A 23,072-nucleotide genomic window follows, 5' to 3' on the forward strand; every position below is an offset into this window, starting at 1 on the left:
ATTGGTTCCACAAGTTACCTATTTTAAAAATAAAGACTTTCTTTGAATGAAATATAAAAATCAGCCCTGAAAATACTGTTTTGTTTACTTGTGATATACCTAATAGTGCTAATGTGTCCATTAGTGACATGCTTATAGTATTAGAAACTACGCTTTGCCTGATGCACATTAAGTTTATAGCACATAAGTTATGAGTGCTGTTTTTAGTGCTTTATTAAATGTATTTTATAAAGAACTGATTTCTTATAACATGTAGAAAATAAAGCACGATGATGCCACTGGTAGGTTTTCCATGAGATCTCCTTATTTATTATATTTTATCTCTTTTTGCAAATAGGCTTCCTTTCTCTTGGAATACCTATCCTCTTTGTCCCAGCTTTTGCAGTCCTGTCTGTTGGTAGATCCTAACCTTGTGACACGGGAGGAACTCTTGAAACCTCTTCTAACTAATGTCATTCGAGTTCTCATTGTGTGCATCAAAGATGTACTGGGTAAGTCTATGCATCTGTCTGTCCATCCATCCATCATCTATCTATCTAAATTATGACATATTTTTTGTGTGAGGGTGTTTTGTCTGCATGTATACACGTGCACCACATGCATGCCTGGTACCTGAATAGGTCAGTGGATCCCCTCATACTAGGGTAGCAGATGGTAGTGAGCTGCCATGCAGGTGCTGAGAACTGAACCATGTAGGTCATTGGGAAGAGTAGTTAGTGCTCTTAACCACTGAGCTATCCACAGGGATGGAGGGAAACAGCATTGGGAAAGACACTGGAATTGGGAGCAATTTGTGGGTCCGGGAGGAACCTAATGTAGTAGAAACTCCCTGAAATCTACAAGGGTGGCTCTAACGAAGACTCCTAATAATGGGGATACAGCCTGAAGCAGCCACCTTCTGTAACTAGCCAAGGCTTCCTGTGAAGGGATTGGGACACCACCTCACCACAAAACATGTGACCTACAATTTGTCGTGCCTAAGAGATGTGCTGGGGAAAAGGTAGAACAGAACTTGTGGGAGTGGCCAACCAATGGCTTGAGACTCATGCTACAAGATGGAGCCCAGGCCTGATACTGCCTGGAGGGCTAGGAACCAGAGGCTGATTGCCCAGAAACCCAAGATAGAGCCAAACACAATTTACTTTAAAAAAAAAAAAAAAAAAAAGGCAATGAAATGATTCCCAATGGTATTCTGCTATACTCGTAGACCAGAGCCTCCCATAATCCTTATCAGAGAGGCTTCATCCAGCAACTGATTGGAGCAGATGCAGAGACCCTCAGCCAAACATTAAGCAGGGCTCAGGAATCCTGCTGAAGAGGGGAAGGAGGGTTGTAGGAGCCAGAGGGGTCAAGGACACCAGAAGAACACAACCCATAGAATCCACTAACCAAGCCTCATGGAGCTCGCAGACATTGAATCTACAAACGGAAACCTGTATAGGTCTGACTTAGATCCTCTGCATATTTGTTATGGTTGTGTAGCGTGGTTTTCTTGGGCTTTTAACAGTGGTAGCGGGGCCTGTCTCTGCCTCTTGCCTGCCTTGGGGACCCTTTTTCTTCTGCTGGGTTGCCTCTACCAGCCTTGACATGATGGTATTGCCTAGTCTTGTTGTAACTCGCCGTGCCATGTTTGGTTGGTATCCTTGGGAGGCCTGCTCTTTTTTGATGGGAAATGGAGGAAGAGGGTGGATCTAGGGGAGACGGGAGAAACTGCGGGGTCAGGAGGGAGGGGAACTGCAGTCAGGATATAATATGAGAGAAGTGTGTGAGTAGAATAAATAAGCAATGAAAAATTAAACATAACCACATCATTTTCTTCCTTCTCTTTCTTCCCTTTAACCCTTCCCATGTCTCCATGCCTCGCTCTCTCTCAAATTCATGGGCTCTGTTTCTTGAATTGCTTTACACACACCCACATGCACACACAGTCCGTTTGTTACTTGTCTTCATATGATTTCAGAGTAGACATTTTGGTATTGGATAGCAATTTGGGGGTTCTTCCCTGAGGAAGATTACTTTCCTAAGGCTCAGGGATCATGGCAGAAGAATACTACTGAAAGATTATAAAACTCAGATGAGCAGAAAGTTTGCTCTAAGATTTTATCTCCTAGAAATGTCAGAGAAGCTCTGTCTATGAAGTCTCATCAACATGACTACCTAAACAAGACCTGAGCCTGGATAACATCAGTGGATATGGAAGGGAAAATTTTCATGAGGCTTCAACTTCAGGCAAAGAACTAAAAGCAAATAAGGAATTCTGATAGTGGGAGTAGCTTTTCCTATGAGATCCATGACCTCACTACCCCTGGCTACTTGGCTAGGGTTATAGTTCTAGGTATCATTTCCTTCTTGTAGAGGAAATTGGTTACCACCAAGGTATGGGTGCCGCTACTGCAGCTGTAGGGTTAGTGTGCCATGCTAGTTGTTATAGTTCACAGGCACCTTATTTAAGCTAGTTAGTACTTTTGGTTGATTCCCTCCCTTGGAAACTAGAATTGCACCTTCTGCTACCATGAAATGTAGTCCTCAGGAGGCTTTCAGGTCAGACCCAGCTTAGATAGTCTGGTTCCTGTGTCCAAAGTACATGATCTTTTCAGCAGTAGGAACTTAAGCTAAGTTTAATTTTACAGTTTAGATGAGGAGTGAACAAATCTTGCTCTGCTCCACATGAATGTTTTTTTGTTTTGTTTTGTTTTGTGTTTTGCTTGTTCTCCCGACGCCCATTCTCCCAGTATTTTATAGTTTGAATGATCTGAAGTGATTCCAAGAGAAACTTAAGGTAAATGATTAGTATAAAAAATGGACCAAAAGTTTCCTCAGATGAAACACATGCTAAGGCCCAAGCTCCGCATTAGTGCTGAGGAGTACCTGGACAGTGTCTTAGCTTACTTTAGTGAAGGTTGATGAAAGGTGACAAAACTGCAGGGTGTGACCAGAGAGACTCCAGAGATGGCCACTGCTTTCCCACTTCTATTCATACAGTGGCCTCACTGTGGAAGGTTAACGTCTCCAATGTGGGGTCCATACAGGCAGCAGTGTTCTTTCTCTTCTGCCTTGACCTCAGCATACTGGGCTTTCATTTTCATCTCTGCACACAGCTGCTGGAGGGAATAAAGAAAGCAAGAGGAAAGTTTCACAGAAATAGCCACTATCATGTTTTATAACGCGCCTGCTCTACAGTTGTGAGATTGTAGCTTATATTTACTGCGTCACACTTTCTGCTTGTTGCTGAGCATACTCTTATGAAAGTATGGCTTGTGAGACTTTGTACAAGGGTAAGGGACATACTTCTAAGAAGCAGGAGAAAAAAGAAGTGAATTGTAGTGACTTGGATAATTGTGCAGGCTAGTTTTATCCCAGCTTCATGCAGGGTAGAGTCATTTGGAAAGAGAAAACACTCCCATTCTATTGGCCTTTGTACAAGCCTACAGCGCATCTTCTTGTTTGATGATTGATGAGGAGGGCCCAGTCCTTGTGGGCAGCGCCATGCATGGGCAGGTAGTCCTGGGTGATGTAAGGAAGCAGATTGAATAAGCCATGAGGATTAAACCAGTAAGCAACACTTTTTCATGGCCTCTGCAACAGCTCCAGCCTCCATGTTCCACCCTGTTTGAGTTCCTGTCCTGAGTTTCCTTAGTGATAGGTGATGATGTGACTCTGTTAGCTGAAATAGACCCTCTTCTCCCCAAGTTGCTTTGGTTATAGTGTTTTATCACAGTAATAAAAGCCCTAACTGGGAACATTAATGCTTATTGCTTTTCCTTTGAGCCGGTGTATACTGTGGGTATAATAAAGTATTCTTGGTAAGTTGTATGTTTTTGAAAGTTTTCTTCTTGCTAATAACTTGAACTGTTTTGATTAACTTTACAGACGTCCAGGTAGTGTTGGCTTTTTATCGCACATGGACACATTTATTTGACCTCCTGACCACACTGCTGAGGAAAGCTGGTACTGTCTCTCTGCTTCCTGTTACCTCAGCTCTTGCCAAGCACTGGGAGGCAGTGATTGGTAAGATCTTCAAAGTATTGGGGTCTTTCACCTAACAAAAATAGGAGTCTTTATTTTCAGTTAAATGTGTAAATTCTCCGAGTAGTTATGACAAATCATAGGAAAGACTTACAGTGTATTTTACTTGACGATTTTCAGTTCTCCTGATGAGCCTCCTTTCCCCCAAAATGCAGATTTGGAAAACTGCAGTAAATTTCAGTATACCAGAAGCCAAGTAAGAAAAGTCTCTGGTTTCATGAAAATGTGTATGCTAAGATTATAAAACAATTATAGATTTTTGTTCCCACAAGAGTCAGTTCTTTTTTGCTATATCTGCATTTTGTGTTAAATGTATATACATGGAATCTCATATACAACTTGGGAAGTTATAAAATATTATCTTTTCTCAAGATTTTTTTATAGCACAGAAATACCAAAATGCATTTATTTTTATATTTTTATTTCCCATTAAAATAAGCAAGTGATTATTTTTAAATAAGTAAGTTTTGATTTTTTATAATATTATAAGCTTTAACAAAGAAAGGCTTTACATAAATATTTATATCAAACATTTGTTAGTCTTTAATTTCATTCTGTATAATTATTTTTAAAACGTATTTTTAGGAAGCATATAAAATAGGTTTCTTTTCATACATGCTAGACAAGTGCTGAGCCATACCTTAGCCATACTTCCAAGCTCAGGGTAACATCTTCTTAGTACTGAAGTAAAAATTCAGAGACATTCTCAAAACTTTAAATGTTAGCTCAAAGTAGTCATCCACATATTGTCCCCATGTATACATATTGAAAAACTTATTTAATGAAAAATTAGATTTCTTAACCCAGTATGTTACTTTAATGCTGACTTTAAAACTTTTTTATATAGGTGCTATTGATAGCTTTACATCATTAAAAATAATGCTATAAATATAAGTATTAAAACTGATGTTGATTAATTTCCTCTTTAATTTTGAAGAATTTTTCAAACATTTACATCTGGAATCATTTTCCCTGTAGATACATTGTGTGGATGTGTGGGCTTGTCAGTCAGGTGCCCTGCCCTGAGTATTGCCAGCCTCCAGTTCCTGTCTGTTCTCTTGGCTGAGGAAGAAAAGAGGCGTCTCCAGGACAAGGACAAAACAAATGTGTGCCAGGCCCCAACAGTGGCGTTACTTCTCGATGGAACTCAAGAAGGGCTTAAATATTCAGAGCAACTTAATGAAAGAATTCTTCAGGTGTTTGACTTCTTGATAATTTTTCTAGACTTTATGTATCCTTAAATGAAATCACTTTCAGTATTATTTAAATTTTATATCAATAATTTTTACTAAAGAATAAATATTTATTTTGATTAAGTAAACAGTCTAATTCAAAACTATAAAAGATTAACAAATATTTATTTTACAATTAGGAGTATTACTAGCACTCTGTATCTGTTCTCCCTCTTCCCCGTTTCAACGGGGATTGAACCCAGGACTTCTTGCCTGCTAGACAAACATTCTGTTACTAAGCTGTATTCCCAGCTCCTGTTTTACCTTTTATTTTGAGGCAAATTTTAAGTAACCCAGGCTGGCCTTGAACTCATCCTGTAATCTATGCTAACCTTGATATTAAGATCTTTCTGCCTCCGCCATTTGAGTATTTGACATTACAGGCTGGAGTATGAGCATACCATGGGATGTAGTTTGGTAGAGTGCTTGCATAGGCATGCGTGAATCTCTAGGTTCTATATCTAAAACTGCATACACTGGTTACAGTGACACCCATACTCAGGAGGTAAAGGGTAGAGAATCAGGGGTTCAAGGCCACCCTCAGACATATGAAACCTGACTCAGAGCCTTTTAATACCATTTCATAATTTCATCCCTTCTCTGAAAGGTAGAAGAGTGGTAAGATTATGTATGAAGGATTTGTGAATCAGCTCGATGTAATGTACATGGTTGTTCCATGTGCTTGTTTGTGGTGGTCCCTTTGTTGCTTCAGATTTGGAGACTGTCCTCTCCTCTTGGTTTATGATTGGTGTCCTCAAGAAGATACATATGGCATGACTGCTTGTACAGTTTTAGCATCAGCCTCGGCTGCTAGGATGCAAAGAAGGCTGGTGGGAAGGCAGAAGTGAGTAGGGAATGAGGAGTTAATAGAATTTTCATGTCAGAAAGTCAGAAGGGTATGCTACTTATAGGAAGAACAGGACCAGCAAGAAAGAGGGGGAAGGGAGAGTAATAGGGTGTAACAATTTGTATGAAATGTTACAGGGAAACCCATTTCTTTGTATGCTACCAGAAATTTAATTAAAAGCAGCAGTAAGAAGATAGAAGGAGACACTCTTTGTTCCAGCTAAAGGATGCATGGAAGATTTATAGGACTCCTTGGGGGAATTTGTTTTCTCTGTCTTATAAAATCTGCTTGTTTTCTCAATATGGCTAAGAATCGGGACAAAGAGGCTCCTGTGTTTTGTCCTCTGTCTCCTGAAGTTGTTTGCTTCAGAAGCTTGGTTTCCTCTGAGAGCTGTTTGTTGTGGTGAGGCCATAGCTTCCCTGTAGCTACTTCCTTACATCCATCCTCTCAGCTCTTCCCAGTGATGTACGAACTAGATGCTAGGTTGGAGAAATGGCTCGGTGAATAAGAGCACTTACTGCTATTGTAAAGAACCTGGGTTCAGCTACCAGTGCCCACATGGTGGCTCATGACCGCCTATAACTGCAGCTCCAGGGCATCCAGTGCCTTCTTGTGAGTTACCTCCAGGGTGCCTGGATGCCTGTGGTACACATGAATACACTTGGGCACTCACACAGTAAACAAATCCTAAAACTAGAAACTGGATGCTGTACTTGTTGTCTTACACCAGTCAGATTAACAAGCTTTATCAGATCATTGCATTTTAAAGAGTAGTACAAGCAAGAAAGCAGAAAGTCACTATGTCCAAAGAACCATGTGCTCAGCCTTTGCCTTCCCTCATCTGTGAGAAGACCAGAAACTAGGAACTCTGGCCTCTTCCTGTAGCTGTGTGTTTATGTAGGCTATTGGCTATGTCACATGCTTGTAAAGTAAATTATATCTTTGAATTATCAGGAGATAATCAGGAGTTAGTATCCTAAAACTGATATTCTTCAAAAGAATACTTAATATCTCCATGAAATTATACTCTGAGGAATATCATGTGGACCTTAGTCAGATGATGTATTTCTTATGATTGAGTTCTTCAAGTGCATTATCAGAAGATTTCATTATTTATGTTCCAGCTACTTCTAAATTCTTCATTTCCTAGGATATTGTTATATTGGAAGTTAATATCTTCTAAATGATTATGTTATAAATTATATCATGGGAAATACATACTGAAATGGTGCATAGTTATATCAAATATGTATAAGACTATTTTTTTTTTTTTTTTACTGATTCTTTTTTTTTTTTCTTATTGGTTAAGAGTTTTACACATACATATGATGGGTTTTGATCAAGTCAATCCTCGCATTCCCTATTCTCTAATTCTTTACCTATCTCTCCCACTAGTATTCCTTCCCAATGACATGTGTGCCTTTCAAAAAAAATTCAGAGTCCATTTAGTGCTGCCAGTATGTGCATTGTGTGCCTGGGTATAAGGCCAGGTACTGGAGCATGCATCAGTTCTGTTGCTGTGGTGAGACACCATGGCCAAAGAAACATAGAAGAAAGAGTTTCCTTGGGTTAGAGTCCGTGACTGTGTGCCAGGGAACATGAGTGTGGGCAGGGATGACGCTGGAGCAGTAGCTGACAGCTCTCATCCTGGGCACAGCTGTGACCGAGAGAATGCCTGGCAAAGGTACACGTCTTTTCAAAGCTCAAAATCTGTCCCCAGGTATACACCTCCTTCTGTAAAGCCACAACTCCTAATCCTCCCTAAACAGTCGCACCAGCTGAGAACCAAGTATTTAAACATATATGCATATGGAGGCCTTGTCATTCCAGCCACCACTCCCTGAGGCCTCATTGGAGAAGAAAACCTTCCCTCTTCCAGCAGCCACCAGAAGCTCCTTAGGCAGGGCTGGGACTTCCTGACCCTCTCTCCTCCCGGCTCTGGGATTTGTCTGGCTTGATCTCATGCATGCAGTCGCAGACACCATCAGTTCTTGTGTGCACCTGCCATGTGGCATCCAGGGACACTTGTTCTGTAGTCATCCACTACCTGGATCTTAGAGTCTTTTTGTCCTCTCCTTCATGGTGATCCCTTAGCCTTTTGAGAGACTTACGTCTATTTACACAAGGTTAGCTACCTCAAGATAAAGGGGCCGCTATTACACCATTGTGGGTATCTTTCTAGTCCAGCCAGTGTTGTGTTTCTGGTATCACAGCTACAGCCACTGGACTGGAAGGTACTTTTCTCTCTTAGCAACTTGCACAGCACTTCAGGGCAAAATGAAAGGAAGTCCTTGGGAAGGAGGCTTCAGGGTTAGTTCCATCCCATTTCTTCAAAGTCCTGTGACTGGAGCACAGTAGGACTTACCTTCAGATTCTGGGGGCAGATATCGAGGGGTGATGGCATGGCCTGTACTGTGTTAGGGTCTTTTGGATTCCCCCAACCAATAACTCAAGAGGGATTTTTTGTTCTTGGTACTGGGGTTTTGCTAGGTAGTCCATGGTTCCTGGGCAACCATGATTATCTCGTGTAAACTGTATGTCTATGTATGTACATATGCGTACATGCTGTATGTAACTTTAGATAAACATACGATGATAATTCCCGATGTCGTTTTCAAGCATCCTTACTGTTATTTATCCCTCCTCTTTCTTCTTCCTCGACACTGCACCTGTGTCCCTCCTAGTGCCTACTGCAGGCTCGTGGGCACTGCTTACTCTTTTCCTGTGTGTTAGTCTACACCAGCACCCCCAGAGGTAATAAGACTTTGAAAGTGATTGTAATTCTCCTCCATATGAATAATACCTTTGTAGGCTTTTTTTCTCTGCCAAACATTCACAGATAGATTTGTTACCTTCCAGTATTTTTTTTTTTTAATTTCACACAATACTTGAAATGTCTCTTATCTAAAACATGTTTTGGTTCACAGAAGTTTTGCTCCAGATTGAATTTTTTTTTTCTAAGCAGTTTTGTCTATGCTCTCTGCAGGCCTTTGAAGAAAAACCCTCCAAAGACGTCCTTAAGAGAGTTTCGGCAAGCGCACTGATGTCACTCCTGGCTGTGAGCAGAAGAGCGCAGAAGCACGCTCTGAGATGTGAGCCTCACCACCACTCCTTTACATGGCATCTCGCCTGTCATTTCCGCTGCTCATTTAACTTTCTTTGAACTAAAATGTAAAGAAATTATAGTAAGATTTCAATGACATTTAAAAAGTGTTTTCCACATAGTAGTTCAGTAATCATTCATTACTTTTACTTTTTATTTATAGTTAAGGTCTACTTTATTTTTAATTATGTGTATGTGAGTGCAGTCACTTCTGGAGGATAGAAAAGGGCGCTGGATCCCTTAGGGCAGGAGTTACAGGCTTGTGGGCTGCCTGACATGGGTGTGGAGGACTGAGCTCTGTCTCTGCTATCTTAACCACTGAACAGTCTCTCCAGCCCTGCATTTATTGCTTTTAAATAAAATAAAATAAAAAAAAATGAATAGGCTGAGAATACACTGGCTAGTAAGCACAGGACATTGAAGTTTGAACCTCAGCACTGAAAACTCCGTCATTCAATAATACAAAAATACAAAATAAGAAACATTTTGTGTTTCTAGTTGCATGTAATGATTGTTACTCTGGAGAATATAAATAAATGAATTTCTAGCTTCATAATTATTAGTATATACAAGCACATTTCATGTATCTAACATACATGCAATACTTTATGGTATTTGTATCTAACACAGTACTTTATGGTATTGTAAAGACAATATCAAGCAGTATTTTTATACATTTTTACACTAAAGGGTCATGATTTCTCTTCTGGACATCAGGGAATGCAAGCCTGAGAGGTGAAAGGAAGAATAGAAACACAAAGCCCATCCGTTCAACTGATTATTTGCTGTTAAAGCATACGGGCTGTAAAATATAAAGTAGGCCTGGACGCTCCCGTACTAAAGAATGAAAACAAGTGGGCTCTGGTATTGTTGTGCTCCTTCTTCTCTTCTGACTCATTATTCTTTCACAAATATATGTGAGCAATGACTTGACTATTTGCAGCTGTAATGTCTTCAGGAATGGATTGGTCCCTTGATAGCTGCAGCCTTTTTCTTTCAGCTGATTTCATAGAGAACTGGATGGAGCAGATGAAACACATCAACGCACAACTGAACCTGGATTTGCTGAGGCCTGGGAAAGCAGCACTGAAAAAAAAGGTGACTACAAGTTCTGAATTCTCATGTAAGGGAACAAGGATAGAGAGACCATGTCTCTTGTTCTTGTGCCTACAATGAGCACAAAGTTGAAATCTGTTTGACTTAGAAGATAGGTAGAGGCAGTTAAATTATTGAGATTCATTCTCATTTTAAAATCCTTAAGTGAGATTTATATGTTATTCATTCCTGATGTAGTTAGAATTATGTACATTCATATGATCTATTGCAAGAATATTTTATACAATGAAATATATGAATGAAAGTGTTAAGTTCTTTAGGGAATGAAATTTGTAACAACCATAATTTATTATGTATTTATATGTTAGGCACAGTTCATACATTTCAAATTTATTATCCCATGAATAAATACTTTTAACAACTTAGCAACAAAATCCTACAATTGATGAGGCTAAATTTTGCCTTCACATCTGGGATATTCCATGTATCTCCCTTCCATGATTTCCAGATGTTTGTTCTAGCATTTAATTGCTTGACTATGTATAAAAATTGTACATTCATGTAAATACAACATTCATAGTGGCTATATAATACCTGTGGCTAGCCATAATTGTGACCCTTAGCATTTACACCACGTTTCTTTCAAAAAAAAATGAATGTACATGTGAATAATATTTGAATATATACATAAGTATTCTAATATACATTATATTAACACTTTATGTAAAAACTATTAAGAAACAAGAAGGGAGTGGAGATCTTGCTCAGGCTAAAGAGATGGTTCAGTACACACACTGCTCTTTCATAGGATTTGAGTTCAGTCCCAAAGCATGCAGTGTTTTCTTCTAGTCTTTGGAAGCACTGTGCTCATTTACATGAGCATACCCACCCATGAACTCACATCCATATGCACACAATAAAGTTAAACAAATTGTTAAAGAGAAAATAAGGAAAAGAAGTGTTTAATAGGTTAACTGTTGCATAGTGACAGAGTCCATGTCTGACAGCTTCTTTTCCTGCTCTATTTTCCTAACCTAGCCAAAACCCTTCCTTCATCATTGAGAAAGTCAACAAGCATCTGATATGATTGAAAAGCAGTCAGTACCCACCTTACTTTACTGTGCTGTAACATGGAGGCTATTCTGTATCTAGGTTCTTCCGTGCTTGATGGAACAGAATTAGCTTTTTTTGTGGTGCATGTGTTTCTTGAGATACGGTCACCATTCCTTGTCAGTTTTCACAAAGTGGTCATGGTCAGGCATGAATACAGCACAACTGCAGTGCACTGTGACCCCAGAGTTGGGAACTGCTATTTCTCAAATGTACTGCATTCATGCTTTCAACTTCTTTGTGTCTATACAGGAAGATGGTCTTATTAAAGAGTTAAGCGTTACCATGCAGCTTCTAAGAAACTGTATGTATCAAAATGAAGAATGCAAAGTAAGTAGAGCTCCCCAGACTGCTCGTGAGTAGCTGAGGTTTTATATGAAGTAATACAGGATAGAAAAGGAACCCTCTGATTTCTCTTGTTCAAGATGTGTAGTTGATTGTGTCTTAAGCTCAGAATTAACACTCAAACTGGCTGCATTTAATCATGTTGTCCTTCTATACTGATTAGGTTCTCATTTATATCAAGGCTTGAACTTTGTGATTAAAACCTAACTTCTTGAACTTCTCCTTTTTTCTATATTGTTAGGCATTTAGATGCTTTTTAACTAGAAGGGAATACATGGCTGTATATGTCTTATGAAATAGAGGTTTTCAAAGGTGTTTGTCAAAACTGATTATTCAAAGGGGGTGATTGATAGTATTTATGGTTATAAAAAAGTTAAGCGTGCATCCTGCTCCAGACTGGAGACCGTTTTACTTAGCATGACTGCGTCACCTAAAGAAAGCCTCTTTCTGCCATATCTGCTGTCTTCCATGGCATTGTGTGGTGCTCTTTGAAAGCCACTGAGTTGTCTTGCTTTCTTTGTAAGTATTGGTTCTGTCTGTTTAAGCCATGATGGTACTATTGTGTGACATAAAATCTTCTGAACTCATGAAGTTGCTTGATCTGAAGTGTCTTCACTTTTGAGGTATTAGCTTTGGGTAAAAAAATTGGTGAGTCGAAGATCAATTGTAGAAATTTCTTTTGTTTTTAAATTTCTTGACTTTGTGCTCGTTATAAAACTGGAAAAAGTATATTGTATCTGTGAAAATGCGGTATTACTTCAACTACATTAAGTAAAATACAGGTAACAGTTATTTTTAAAAACAAGTATTTGTTTATGCATTTACGGTGACTTAAATGGGAATGGCCTCTATAAGCTCATCTATTTGCTTGGTCGTCAGGGAGTGGAACTGTTTGTGCAAGCGTAGGAGGTGTGACCTGTGGGAGGAAGCATGTCACTGGGGGTGGGACTGGGGTTTCAAGGCTCACAATAGGCCTGTTCTCTGCTGCTGCCTTACACGAAGATGTGATACCCTCAGCTACTGCTCCAGCGCCATGCTTGTCTGCTTCCCACCACGATAATAATAATAATAAATAAAACAGTATTTTATAATTCCTAGTGCATGAATTTTCCTCAAAATAGATTTCTTATTAAATATAGAATTCCTTTGTGCTAAGTACTGTTCTTGTTCTGTTACACCTTATTTGGGAAATGACCTGAAACATTTGATAGATGGCATCTACCTATAAAAGTTTATGAAATAAATACACTGTCTTCTAGTTATTTTTTATATTTATGTGGCATAACTACTTATAAAAACATAATTATTCAGTAAGTTGAAATATTTCTATTTTTCTGAGTTGTAAACAATAAATCTAAAGAATAATTACATTACTCTTGAGTATAAATAGAATTCATTCAAACAGATATTTTTCATTTTTTCTTATTTCAGCTTAGGAAAGGTATTCTTATTACTAAATAGTGGCTATTAAGGTCATAACTCATTAATTCATCCTCTGCTGTCCCATCCTGATTTATGCATGTACATATGTAATATGAAGGAGTTTTTCTGTTGCAAAGGCCATGTGACTGAGGAAGTAAAACCAAGCAATGGACAGGGCTCAGGAGAGGCAATTATGACTCCTCAGGGAAGATTTGATGAGGCCTTCACCTGGGCAGGGAGGAAATAAAGGGTTATATAGGAAGTAAGTCTCCAGAGTTAACATGAAGGAAGAGAAGTGTAGAATGACTTGTAGACTCTAAGCTACATTCCAGTGTAGGAATGTATGGTAGAGCCGAGTGCAATGATGAGGGACCTGGCGCTCAGGTTTTCCCACACGTGTGCTGCATAAGCCTTCTGGCCACCCAGATGGAGAGTGGCTTGTCGCCAGGTTTGGGTGGGCCCAATAGCTGTCCATGCTGGGGATAGTAGGAGTGTGCAGTTAGTATTTATACCCAGAATTCTGGTTGAAACTTCAAGATGGTATGTTATAACAGCTTTAATCGCGTATTTGGAAGGCAAGAAGTCAGAGGGTTTTGAAGAATGAGTGAGTGTAGAGGTAAGACAGAAGGATGGAAAAACAAAGATAAGGAAAACTGCGGTGATGCCCCAGTGCTGGAGAGTTTGGCAGCCACGAAGGTTAGAATGATCTCAGTGAATCGTTAGGATAGGAAACAAACTGAGGGCACCTACACGAAATGCAAGAAGTGGAAGAGTCAGCGGAGAGCATTCTTTCTCCAGCTTGATCATTGTGCGACATGAGTTTATCCGGTTCTCATAAGGTATGCACTACTTAATGTGATCAGAGAGATGGACAAGTTAAGGACTAGCTAGCAAAGATGGAGGAGGAAGAAGAGAACTAATGGAAAGATTAATCTCTGAGGAGACAGGAGAGCCATGTTTCAAAGGGCAGATGAGAGTCTTAATTTCTGACAGGAGGAACACTGCCTCTTTACTGCCAGGAAGAGAAGGGGAAAGGGATGAGAGAATAGATACATGTGTGTAGAATGGAGAATATATAAAGAATTCGTACCTGACTGTTCCTGTCTCTGTGAAATAAGTGAGCAAAGTTGCTGGTGTGGCTGAGTGAGAAGCTAAGAGTAATCACCTGAGGAAGAGCATCGGGAGTAACTTAGAGACTATCATGTCTTGAATGACTTTTCACTTCATTCTGCTGTTTGGTTCTGCGTGCCTTGAAATGTGTGTATAACGTGTGCACTCAAGCGTACGTGGCTATAAAGTTACCACACTGCTGCACGTGTGCAAGCAACTGTATCTAGCAACAATATCATCCAGTCGTAACTGATTTTTAATAAAGACTAAGTTACTTAAACTGTTCAAATTGCACAAAGATGGCCATTAACTTCTGGGGCACACACACGCGCATGTGGACACGCACGTGCACACGCACGCACACAGACATGCACACTCTCTCTGCAGGCCTTCCGTTCCGTCTGTCTGTGGCTTGTGGTTCCTAGCCGACAGGTGTTCTGTCTGCACGGGGCCCGGGTCTGCTGTCTGATGTCTCTGTGTTATCTGATGAGGCTTTTCTGTACTTGTTGAACAGCCTAGAGAATAAGGCATGGAAAGGAATGGGCTGTTCTTTACAGAACTCTTACAGTGTTTTACAGGGGAAGATGTTCCTGACGGCAGCTGACCCAGAGCAGCACTTAAAGACACAGAGTGACGTCATCAACTTCTATCTGTCTATGTGCTGCTGCTGGTTTTTTGTGGCAGACACTTATATTGAGGCTGCTGCCAACCTATTGGGTGTTTTCAGCAAATGGTTGCCATAGCACATGTATTATTCTGGGTCAGGGCACAGAAGAGTACATAATTTAAGATTAAAGTTATACGTTTAGCTTACTTTGTCAAAGCAGATCGTGTGGGAAACCTAAGGCATACTAATGATGGTCACATAGTTCTCTTACGAGCATCTTAAGCTTAGACAGGCCAAGCACACAGTAGGGCAGCAACTTAAATACGTAGTCTTAAATAATCTCAAGGCATATTGTTAACTTGGTCTGGAGGTCTAGGTAAAGTTCAGCCTCTTTGGAGACAAGACCTATTTTTAGAAAATTGTCTCACCTCATGTACGCTACATACACAGTAAGGGAACAAAATGTAGAACCGATCGTAGTAGTTTCTTGACTACAAACCTCTGTCTCTGAACCCTGTCTGGCCCTTTTTAGCGTCTATTTTTCGCTGAGGGATAATCCCTTCCCTACATGCTCTACATGTTGTAGAAACCGTTTTCACAGTTTCTTCTCTGACTAAGCTGTGCTAGCGTCCTTCCAGAGACTGCTCAGGGCTGTCTAACTCAGAGCACTGCTGGGCTGAGTAAAAGGTCTTCCTGACAGTGAGCGAAGATGAATTAATCTGCTGTCTTATCTAGGCTACAACTTTGGGGGTATTTAACCCTAATTTTGTATTCCATATGTCCAGACTAATGGCTGTCTTCATTTCTTTACCAAAACAGGTGGCAGCTCTTGAAGCTCGTTTCGTGCCTGTCCTGCACTCTCTCTGGCCTTGGCTTTTGATGGATGATTCATTGATGCAAATTGCCTTGCAGTTGCTTTGTGTCTTTACTGCGAATTTTCCAGCTGGTAACTGGAATCCAGTGTTGTTTTTGATGCTAAATTAAAATACCAAGTTTCATATGATATTAAGTTGTCCTAGAAAAATATGTATATTGATATCTTTCTCCTTATTAAGTATATGTTAGTCAAAGGCAAATTTACATATGGGTCTTATAACTCCAGAACATTTTAAGAATATGTTTGTTGACCTGGGAGAGGTATTGGATAGTTCAAAAAATAGATTGGCCTGATTATATGTGGCTGTGGGAACATTCAGAGGGAACATCCAAAGGGTGAAAACTAATAAAAAAGACAGGTGAAAAAGAAGCTTTATAGACTGTAGAACAGGAGCAGGTATGATAAAAGTTAGTTCAAGCCACTGTTGGTTTTATGAAAGTTGGTATTACTGAAGCTCCCTTTGTAATCATTCACTTGGCTGTTATTATATTGACAGCCTGCTAAGGGTTGTGCATTGTGAGTTGTAATCAGACTGATTAGGCAATGAGGGGGACATACGGGTAGATACATGGTTGTAGAAAAGAAGAGGTGTGAGGTCACTGTTTTAGAAGGGGAAAACAAACATCATGGAGCTGAAGGAAGTATATTGGCTATGTCTAGTACCCATGTGGTCATGTATACTAGGTCTGACTGGTCGGCAAGTGTGCGTGATTTCTTCTGGCAACACTCAGTAGTTCAGGAACAGAAATAGCCACATGCTAGAATGCCCATGGGAGGGATGGGAAGTAAAGTCAACTGTGAGCCAACCTTCTCACACCACATGCCATGATAACATCTTTGTTTGGATAGTCTGGTCCATTAGGCTGTCTGTTTCACCAGCCTGCGAATAAGTCTTTCTTACATATAACAGTAAAACTCAGGAAGTGGTGTTCTGTGTCTGATTGTGAGTCAGGATTGTCCTCTCTTCCTTCTGCTACTGCCCCCTTTTCTCCTCAGTGTGTCTCTTTTCTCAAAGTGTCTTTTATTGCAATCTTCCGGAAGTGTGGCCAGCGCACCATAGCCTGTCTCCGAAATGTGGTGTCATTCCTAAGGCTTCCTTTCTTAGCCTTGGCTCTGAGGGCCTAGGAAAGGAGGGGGATAAAAAATGGGTTGCTGAGTGTGAAGTAAGAATACAAAATGTGAAACTGATTTGTATTCTATGCTTCCTTAAATTTTATAAGAATATTTGAAGTGTTTACAGTACCACTAACCTAAGACAGAAATACTATTTTTCTCTTTGTTGTGTTTCTAAGCAAAAATACATCATTTAATGTAAACATTGCTATTTGAATATAGTTATAAAGTTAAGAATGCAGGAAAGATTACCATATTTTTGTTTGTACTTCCCACGTGTGAGTTTATTTGAGACTGTTCAGCTGTGATGTGCATATAAGCTATTCTACGTGCATGAATTTTCACAAAGTAATTCTACTTCGGGTTTAGATTACAATATAGTCACCAAAATACATTTCTAACTCTTTCATGCTTTGTTTTGTTTTAATCCCCTAATAATCTCATGGTTACCTGACTTACTCAGAAACCCTGACCTCTGGATGCCACAGATACCACTACTCGCCTCTCCTGCCTGGGAGTTCTGTGATCTGGAATGTCCTGTGACCAGGCTTTTCTGAGTTCTTTATCTTTACCTGAGTACTGTGAAAATGGTGTTTGAGCTGTCCCAGTTACTTCCTATTGCTAAAATTCTATTTAGATGCCTTCTTTATGAACTATTAAAAACCCATTATGCTAATCTAATCCTTTCTTTAAAAAAATAAGTTGGCATTTTAATGCTCCACTGAGGTAATTGAGCCCTGAGTGAGGACAGCCAATCTGTGGGGCTGAGTGTAGACATGAGCATTAGGCTTCAATGCTCATTTACAGTTCAATGGTTGGGGACCAAATCATTTATGATTACCACTTTGTGTTTTAAAACTTAAGCACCAGAACCGAGGCAACCATAACAGGCTGTTTCTTTTGAAGGCTGCAGTTCCCTGTGTTGGTCAAATTATGGTCAATATGTTCAACCTGCACACAGAGGCTCCCCCAGCGGCTCCCTGATACTGTGTGTCCTGAAGCTGGCTTCTCAGATGCCTTCGGAGAACACCCCCATCCAGCAGATGGTTTTTACGTTTCTTTCAAACCTGGCCTTATCTCACGACTGCAAGGGAGTCATTCAGAAGGTAAGCACTTAGCCTCTCGTACATGTCAGAGGAGTTGTTTTGCAAAATAATGCTGTCAATCAAATTTTAGAAGTCACTCTCTAGGACTGCTTTCTTGTGATTTCAAGATCTTTTATTTTAAAGGTTTGTCAAAGAATTAAGAGGCTAATCGCTTAAAGCTGGTTATGAAAGGAACTAACACTGAAGCAGAAGTAGACCCTGATTATTCAATGTCCTTAGTTATCCTCATAGCTTTGAATTGTGTTTTATCTCAAAAGTGTTAATTTTATAAAAACATTGGTATCATACAAATGATAGATTTGAACTGTAAGTAGACTAGACAAACAATAACAATACTCCCTTCATATTATGGTGACAGAAAACTGTGTGAAATCAAAGCCCCTTTTCCCCAGTTACACTTTAACTTCTTTTTTTTAATCTTTATTTTTTTATATTAATTACAGTTTATTTACTTTGTATCCCAGCTGTAGCCCCTTTCTTCATTGCCTCCCAATTCCTCCCCCCCCCCCCCCCCCCCCCCTTCTCCTTCCCCCCCCCCTCCCCCCCCCCCCCCCCCCATCTCCTCCCTGTTCCTCTCTAAGTCCACTGACCAGGGAGGTCCTCTTGCCCTTCCATCTGACTCTAGCTTATCAGGTCTCATCAGGACTGGCTGAAATGTCTTCCTCTGTGGCCTAGCAAGACCGTTCCTCCCTCGGGGATGGGGAGGTCAAAGAGCCAGTCACTGAGTTCATGTCAGAGACAGTCCCTATTCCCCTTACTAGGGAACCCACTTGGATACTAAGTTGCCATGGGCTCCATCCGAGCAGGGGTCCTAGGTTATATTCATGCATGGATATAGAAATTGTAGTACATATACACAGTGAAATATTACTCAGCAATTAAAAACAAGATAGTCATGAAATTTGCAGGCAAATGGTGGGAACTAGAAAAGATCATCCTGAGTGAGGTATCCCAGAAGCAGAAAGACACACATGGTATATACTCACTTATAAGTGGATATTAGACATACAATATAGGATAAACATACTAAAATCTGTACACCTAAAGAAGCTAAACAAGAAGATGATCACTCTTCACTTGGAAAGACAAATGGGATGGACATTGGAAGTAGGAGAAAAGAAGTAACAGGACAGGAGCCTACCACAGAGGGCTTCTGAAAGACTCTACCTAGTAGTGTATCAAAGCAGATATTGAGACTCATAACCAAACCTTAGGCAGAGTGCAGGGAGTCATATGAAAGAAAGAGGAGTTAGTAAGATCTGGAGAGGACAGGAGCTCCACAAGGACCTAATATATCTGGGCACAGGGTCTTTTTCTGAGACTGATTCTCCAACCAAGGACCATACATTTTTGCTTCTTAGTGACATAAAGTATCATTTATGAGGTTTCTGGATCTGCAGTCCTGATTTTAACTGAGTATCTAAAGGAGGGGTTATGAATGAAACAAATCCTTGTGCACGTGTGTATGAAGCATGGCATCTTCATGGTTTTACATGAACAGAATCCCTACTTGAGAATGTCTTTTAAAATCTGAAAATTATCAAATCATGTGGTACTTACTTACTGATGACAGTGATTTGAGTGCTTCTGTTTCTTCTGCTTGGACATCAAACAGGATTCACAGGAGTTGAGTGTCACCCTTTACTGTTTTATGTCCCTGAACCCCAAAAGATAATTTGCTTATAATTACAAATAAATAGGAACGGTTCTCATACTAAGGAAGTGGAATGATTGGTCTACTATGGAAATATTTTCTATATTATATTACACCCAATTCACTCTGGTTCATGAGTCTCCTTGTTACATTTTTTCAGAAATTTCTCAAGCCACTTGATGGGATGTTATCTTGAAATCAGCTATGGAGGGAACATTTATACCATGGAACTTGGCAAACACCACAATCAATGATCTGCCTCACCCTCACTCAGCCAGTTTAGGTGCCAGTTTAGTTCATTTACCAGGATACAGCTGGGTAATTTCTTCATGTCCATGCTGTTATTTCAATAGTTTATACCTATGTGCGCTTGTATATATATTTATTTACATATATGCCATCTATGTCATTATATATGTGTATATTTTAATATACTTCTTTTTAATTTATTCATTTATTCACTTCATAAACACACCCCACCCTTTTCTCCTCTTGCTTCCACCCTCCGTCCCTTTTCCCCTTCTCCCCCCTCCCCTTCTCCTCAGAGAAGGGGAGCCCCACCCCTTCGGTACAGCCAGTCACATCAGGACCAAGCACATCCTCTTCTTCTGAGTCCCGACAAAGGATCTAGAAGTAGGCAACTTAGTCCACGTAAAAGACAGCCCCTTTTCCACTTGGCCATTCCCCTTGCTAGGGAACCCACATGAAGACCAAGCTACCCATCAGTTACATATGTGTTGGGGGTCTAGGTTCAGTCCACACATGGTCCTTGGTTGTTGCTTAGTCTCTATGAAGTCCCATAGGTCCAGGTTAGTTGACTCTTCTTGTGGAGTTCTTGTCCCCTCTGGGTCCTTGTATCCTTCCTACCACACTTCCACAAGACTTCCAGAGTGCCACCTAATGTTTGGCTGTGGGTCTCTGCATCTGTTTCCATCACCTGCTGGGTGGAGCCCCTCAGAGACAGTAATGCTAGGCTACTGTCTGCAAGCATAGCAGAATATTATCACCAATCTCAAGGGTTGGCTCTCTCCTGTGGTGGGTCTCAGGTTGGGTCAGTCATTGGTTGGAACATAACAACAGACACTGAGTAATCATTAGGTCTTACTTCAAAAGCCTATACTCCTCGTAAGTGTGGGAATATGTTTTCTTTCTACGATTTCATATATATGTATATGTACACACGCACACATCACTTCCATAAGATCTCATCTTGACCTAAATGCATGGGACTATCTTCTTCATGTGAGAACATGGTACTGGCCAGTATACCATTTTTCTACCACTTCCTTGTAGAACATGTTGATGAAGTACAAAATTGGAATATCCAGAAGAAATGCCAAGACCAATCTCAAGTTTGTCACGTAGCTTGAGCTGGAGACTTATTTTCCTTACACTTCAGGATTATTGGTTTTACGTATTTTGTAATAATTAAAGGAAAATACCTCTCATATACCTATAACTCTCAGTTTATAATTCTGGTTCTATACTTAAGAATACTGTGGGACAAAACAAAGATAGCAGCAGCCTCTTGCACCACTGCAGAACTCTAAGGAGTTTGAGAGACCCACGGAGGCTCTGGTGATGCAGCCCTAGAAAAAGATCCTGAAGAGCCTGTAGTAGCTCTGGAACAACTAAGAGGGAAAAGGCAAGTCTTGTGGGAAGATGCTTTTAAATGTGGACTTGCTATGTTGGAAAGAAGAGGGTGGGACAGAGCCATGCAACAGAGAATGATAAATCTATGCCCTTAGCATGCCAGCCAGCAAGCATAAAGGTCACGCCTGCTGAGCATGGGGTTATGTGAGGTGGCTTAGAGCTCTCGCAGGAACAGGCCAGTACTGAATAGGGCTACCCATAGGCCTGCCCAGCCTTCATCATGGAGCTACAGCAGCTCCAGACCATGCAGCCAGCCTGTCCTGCTGGGAGACCAAAATCATTGCAGCCCACAAGCTCAACACATGTCCAGTAGCCGGCACCAAAGACAGAGCAGTGTGCAGCAGTTGGAGCTCCCAAGTGACAAGTCACTACTGAATGAGGCCGGCTCCAGCTGGCCCCAGCATGGGTCTGCCTGCCTAGCTGCAACATCACCCTGACTGCAATAGCAGGGCATCCCTCAAGACAAGCCTCAGCAATGGTCCTGTATTCATGGTTTTTCAGAAATCAGAAACCTTGGTCCAGACCAACAATTTGTTGCAGTGAGTATTTGCATTTAAAGCTCTTTGGGCAGAAAAGTATACTGTGTGACACACTGCAGTCTCTAAGCAGTGAGTACATGGTTGTGACAGGTGTGAGAGAGGGCTTTGGTGGACAGGAAACTTGTCGTTGCTGAATGGGGCTGACAGGGTGGTGTGCATCAGCCTGGAGCTTGCACAGACTCAGCCTCTGAGCACTGTCTGGCTGCACATTCATCCTGGTTCTGAGCAAGAGCAAGATGTTCGCCATAGAGCTTCGTTTTCTGGATTGGACCTCCTGGAAAGACTTCTGTGGTCCATGCTGCCCCTGGAGGCCATGTTGGTATCTATGGTGTATGCTGCTGCCTCAGGCTGTATTTAAGCCTGAAGTCGATATGGATGTCCATATGCTGGGTTGACAATAGAGGCAGTGTGGATGGCCAAAGCTTGTGCTACCCCTGGACACCAGGTGGACGTCTGCTGTCCACGCTACAGCAGAAGCCATATTAGTATCTGTGGTTTGTTGCTGCCGGAGGCCATGCTGATGTTCATGGCCCCTGCTACCACTGAAGGCCATGTAGATGTTGGTGGTCTGTGCTGCCATGCGAAGCTGTGTTGCTGCCCATGGTTCAGGCTGCCACTGGAGACCTTATCTCTGTCCACAGCGCAGGTTTCCCCAGAGGCCATGTTGATGGCTTTGGCCTGTGCTTCCACTGAGGGCTATGATGGTGCCTGTGACCCTTGCTGCTACAAAGGGTCATGTTGATAACTGAGGTCTGTACTGCCACCAAAGACTATGTGGAAGGCCATGATCTGTGCTCCCACTGATATAAAGAGCTACATTCACAGTGGTATCCATGATTGCAGATTCACATTTGAAAGAGAGGACATGGAAGGCTATGTAACAACTCCTACCCCTATACCACCCCACCTTATCCCTTCCTCCTCCCAAAAGAAACAACCTAAACAGAAATCCATCAAAGAGAACTCTTAAAAATTGTAATGAAGATGCTGAGGTGTAGCTCTCCACAGTTGATGGCTTCTGGTGGGGGTGGGGTGGAGAAGGACTCTGTTTTCTTTAAGGGGCTGGCCACTGGGGGTTGACCATGCTCCAGTGAGTATATGGGCAACACATATTGGATTATAGCTACCATACTGTCAGCCATAGGCCTCTGCTGGAAATCATTGGTATATATTTTGTTTGCAGGCACTTAATAGCTATCATATAGTTAAGGTTTTGGTGGTAGTTTGAAGAATTGGCTTTTCTCATCTCTAAGTTTAATAGAATGGCATAGC

The 23,072-nt window shown here is 40.9% G+C and overlaps 1 protein-coding gene across 2 annotated transcripts in view; it reads left to right on the forward strand.

The window, feature by feature from the left end:
- The window catches only part of Rttn (rotatin), a 163,221-nt gene that overhangs the window by 131,872 nt on the left and 8,277 nt on the right, over window positions 1-23,072 (forward strand). For both annotated transcript variants that reach the window (XM_055598738.1, XM_055598739.1), the window contains exons 38-45: window positions 338-491; window positions 3,871-4,008; window positions 5,005-5,222; window positions 9,092-9,197; window positions 10,209-10,306; window positions 11,627-11,704; window positions 15,678-15,804; window positions 17,755-17,954. In XM_055598738.1, coding sequence (XP_055454713.1) covers window positions 338-491; window positions 3,871-4,008; window positions 5,005-5,222; window positions 9,092-9,197; window positions 10,209-10,306; window positions 11,627-11,704; window positions 15,678-15,804; window positions 17,755-17,954 — 1,119 coding nt within the window. The remainder of the gene's footprint in view (window positions 1-337; window positions 492-3,870; window positions 4,009-5,004; window positions 5,223-9,091; window positions 9,198-10,208; window positions 10,307-11,626; window positions 11,705-15,677; window positions 15,805-17,754; window positions 17,955-23,072) is intronic.

This window comes from Psammomys obesus, unplaced genomic scaffold (genome assembly GCF_907164565.1).
Source record: "Psammomys obesus unplaced genomic scaffold, mPsaObe1.curated_primary_1811, whole genome shotgun sequence".
Lineage (NCBI taxonomy): Eukaryota > Metazoa > Chordata > Mammalia > Rodentia > Muridae > Psammomys > Psammomys obesus.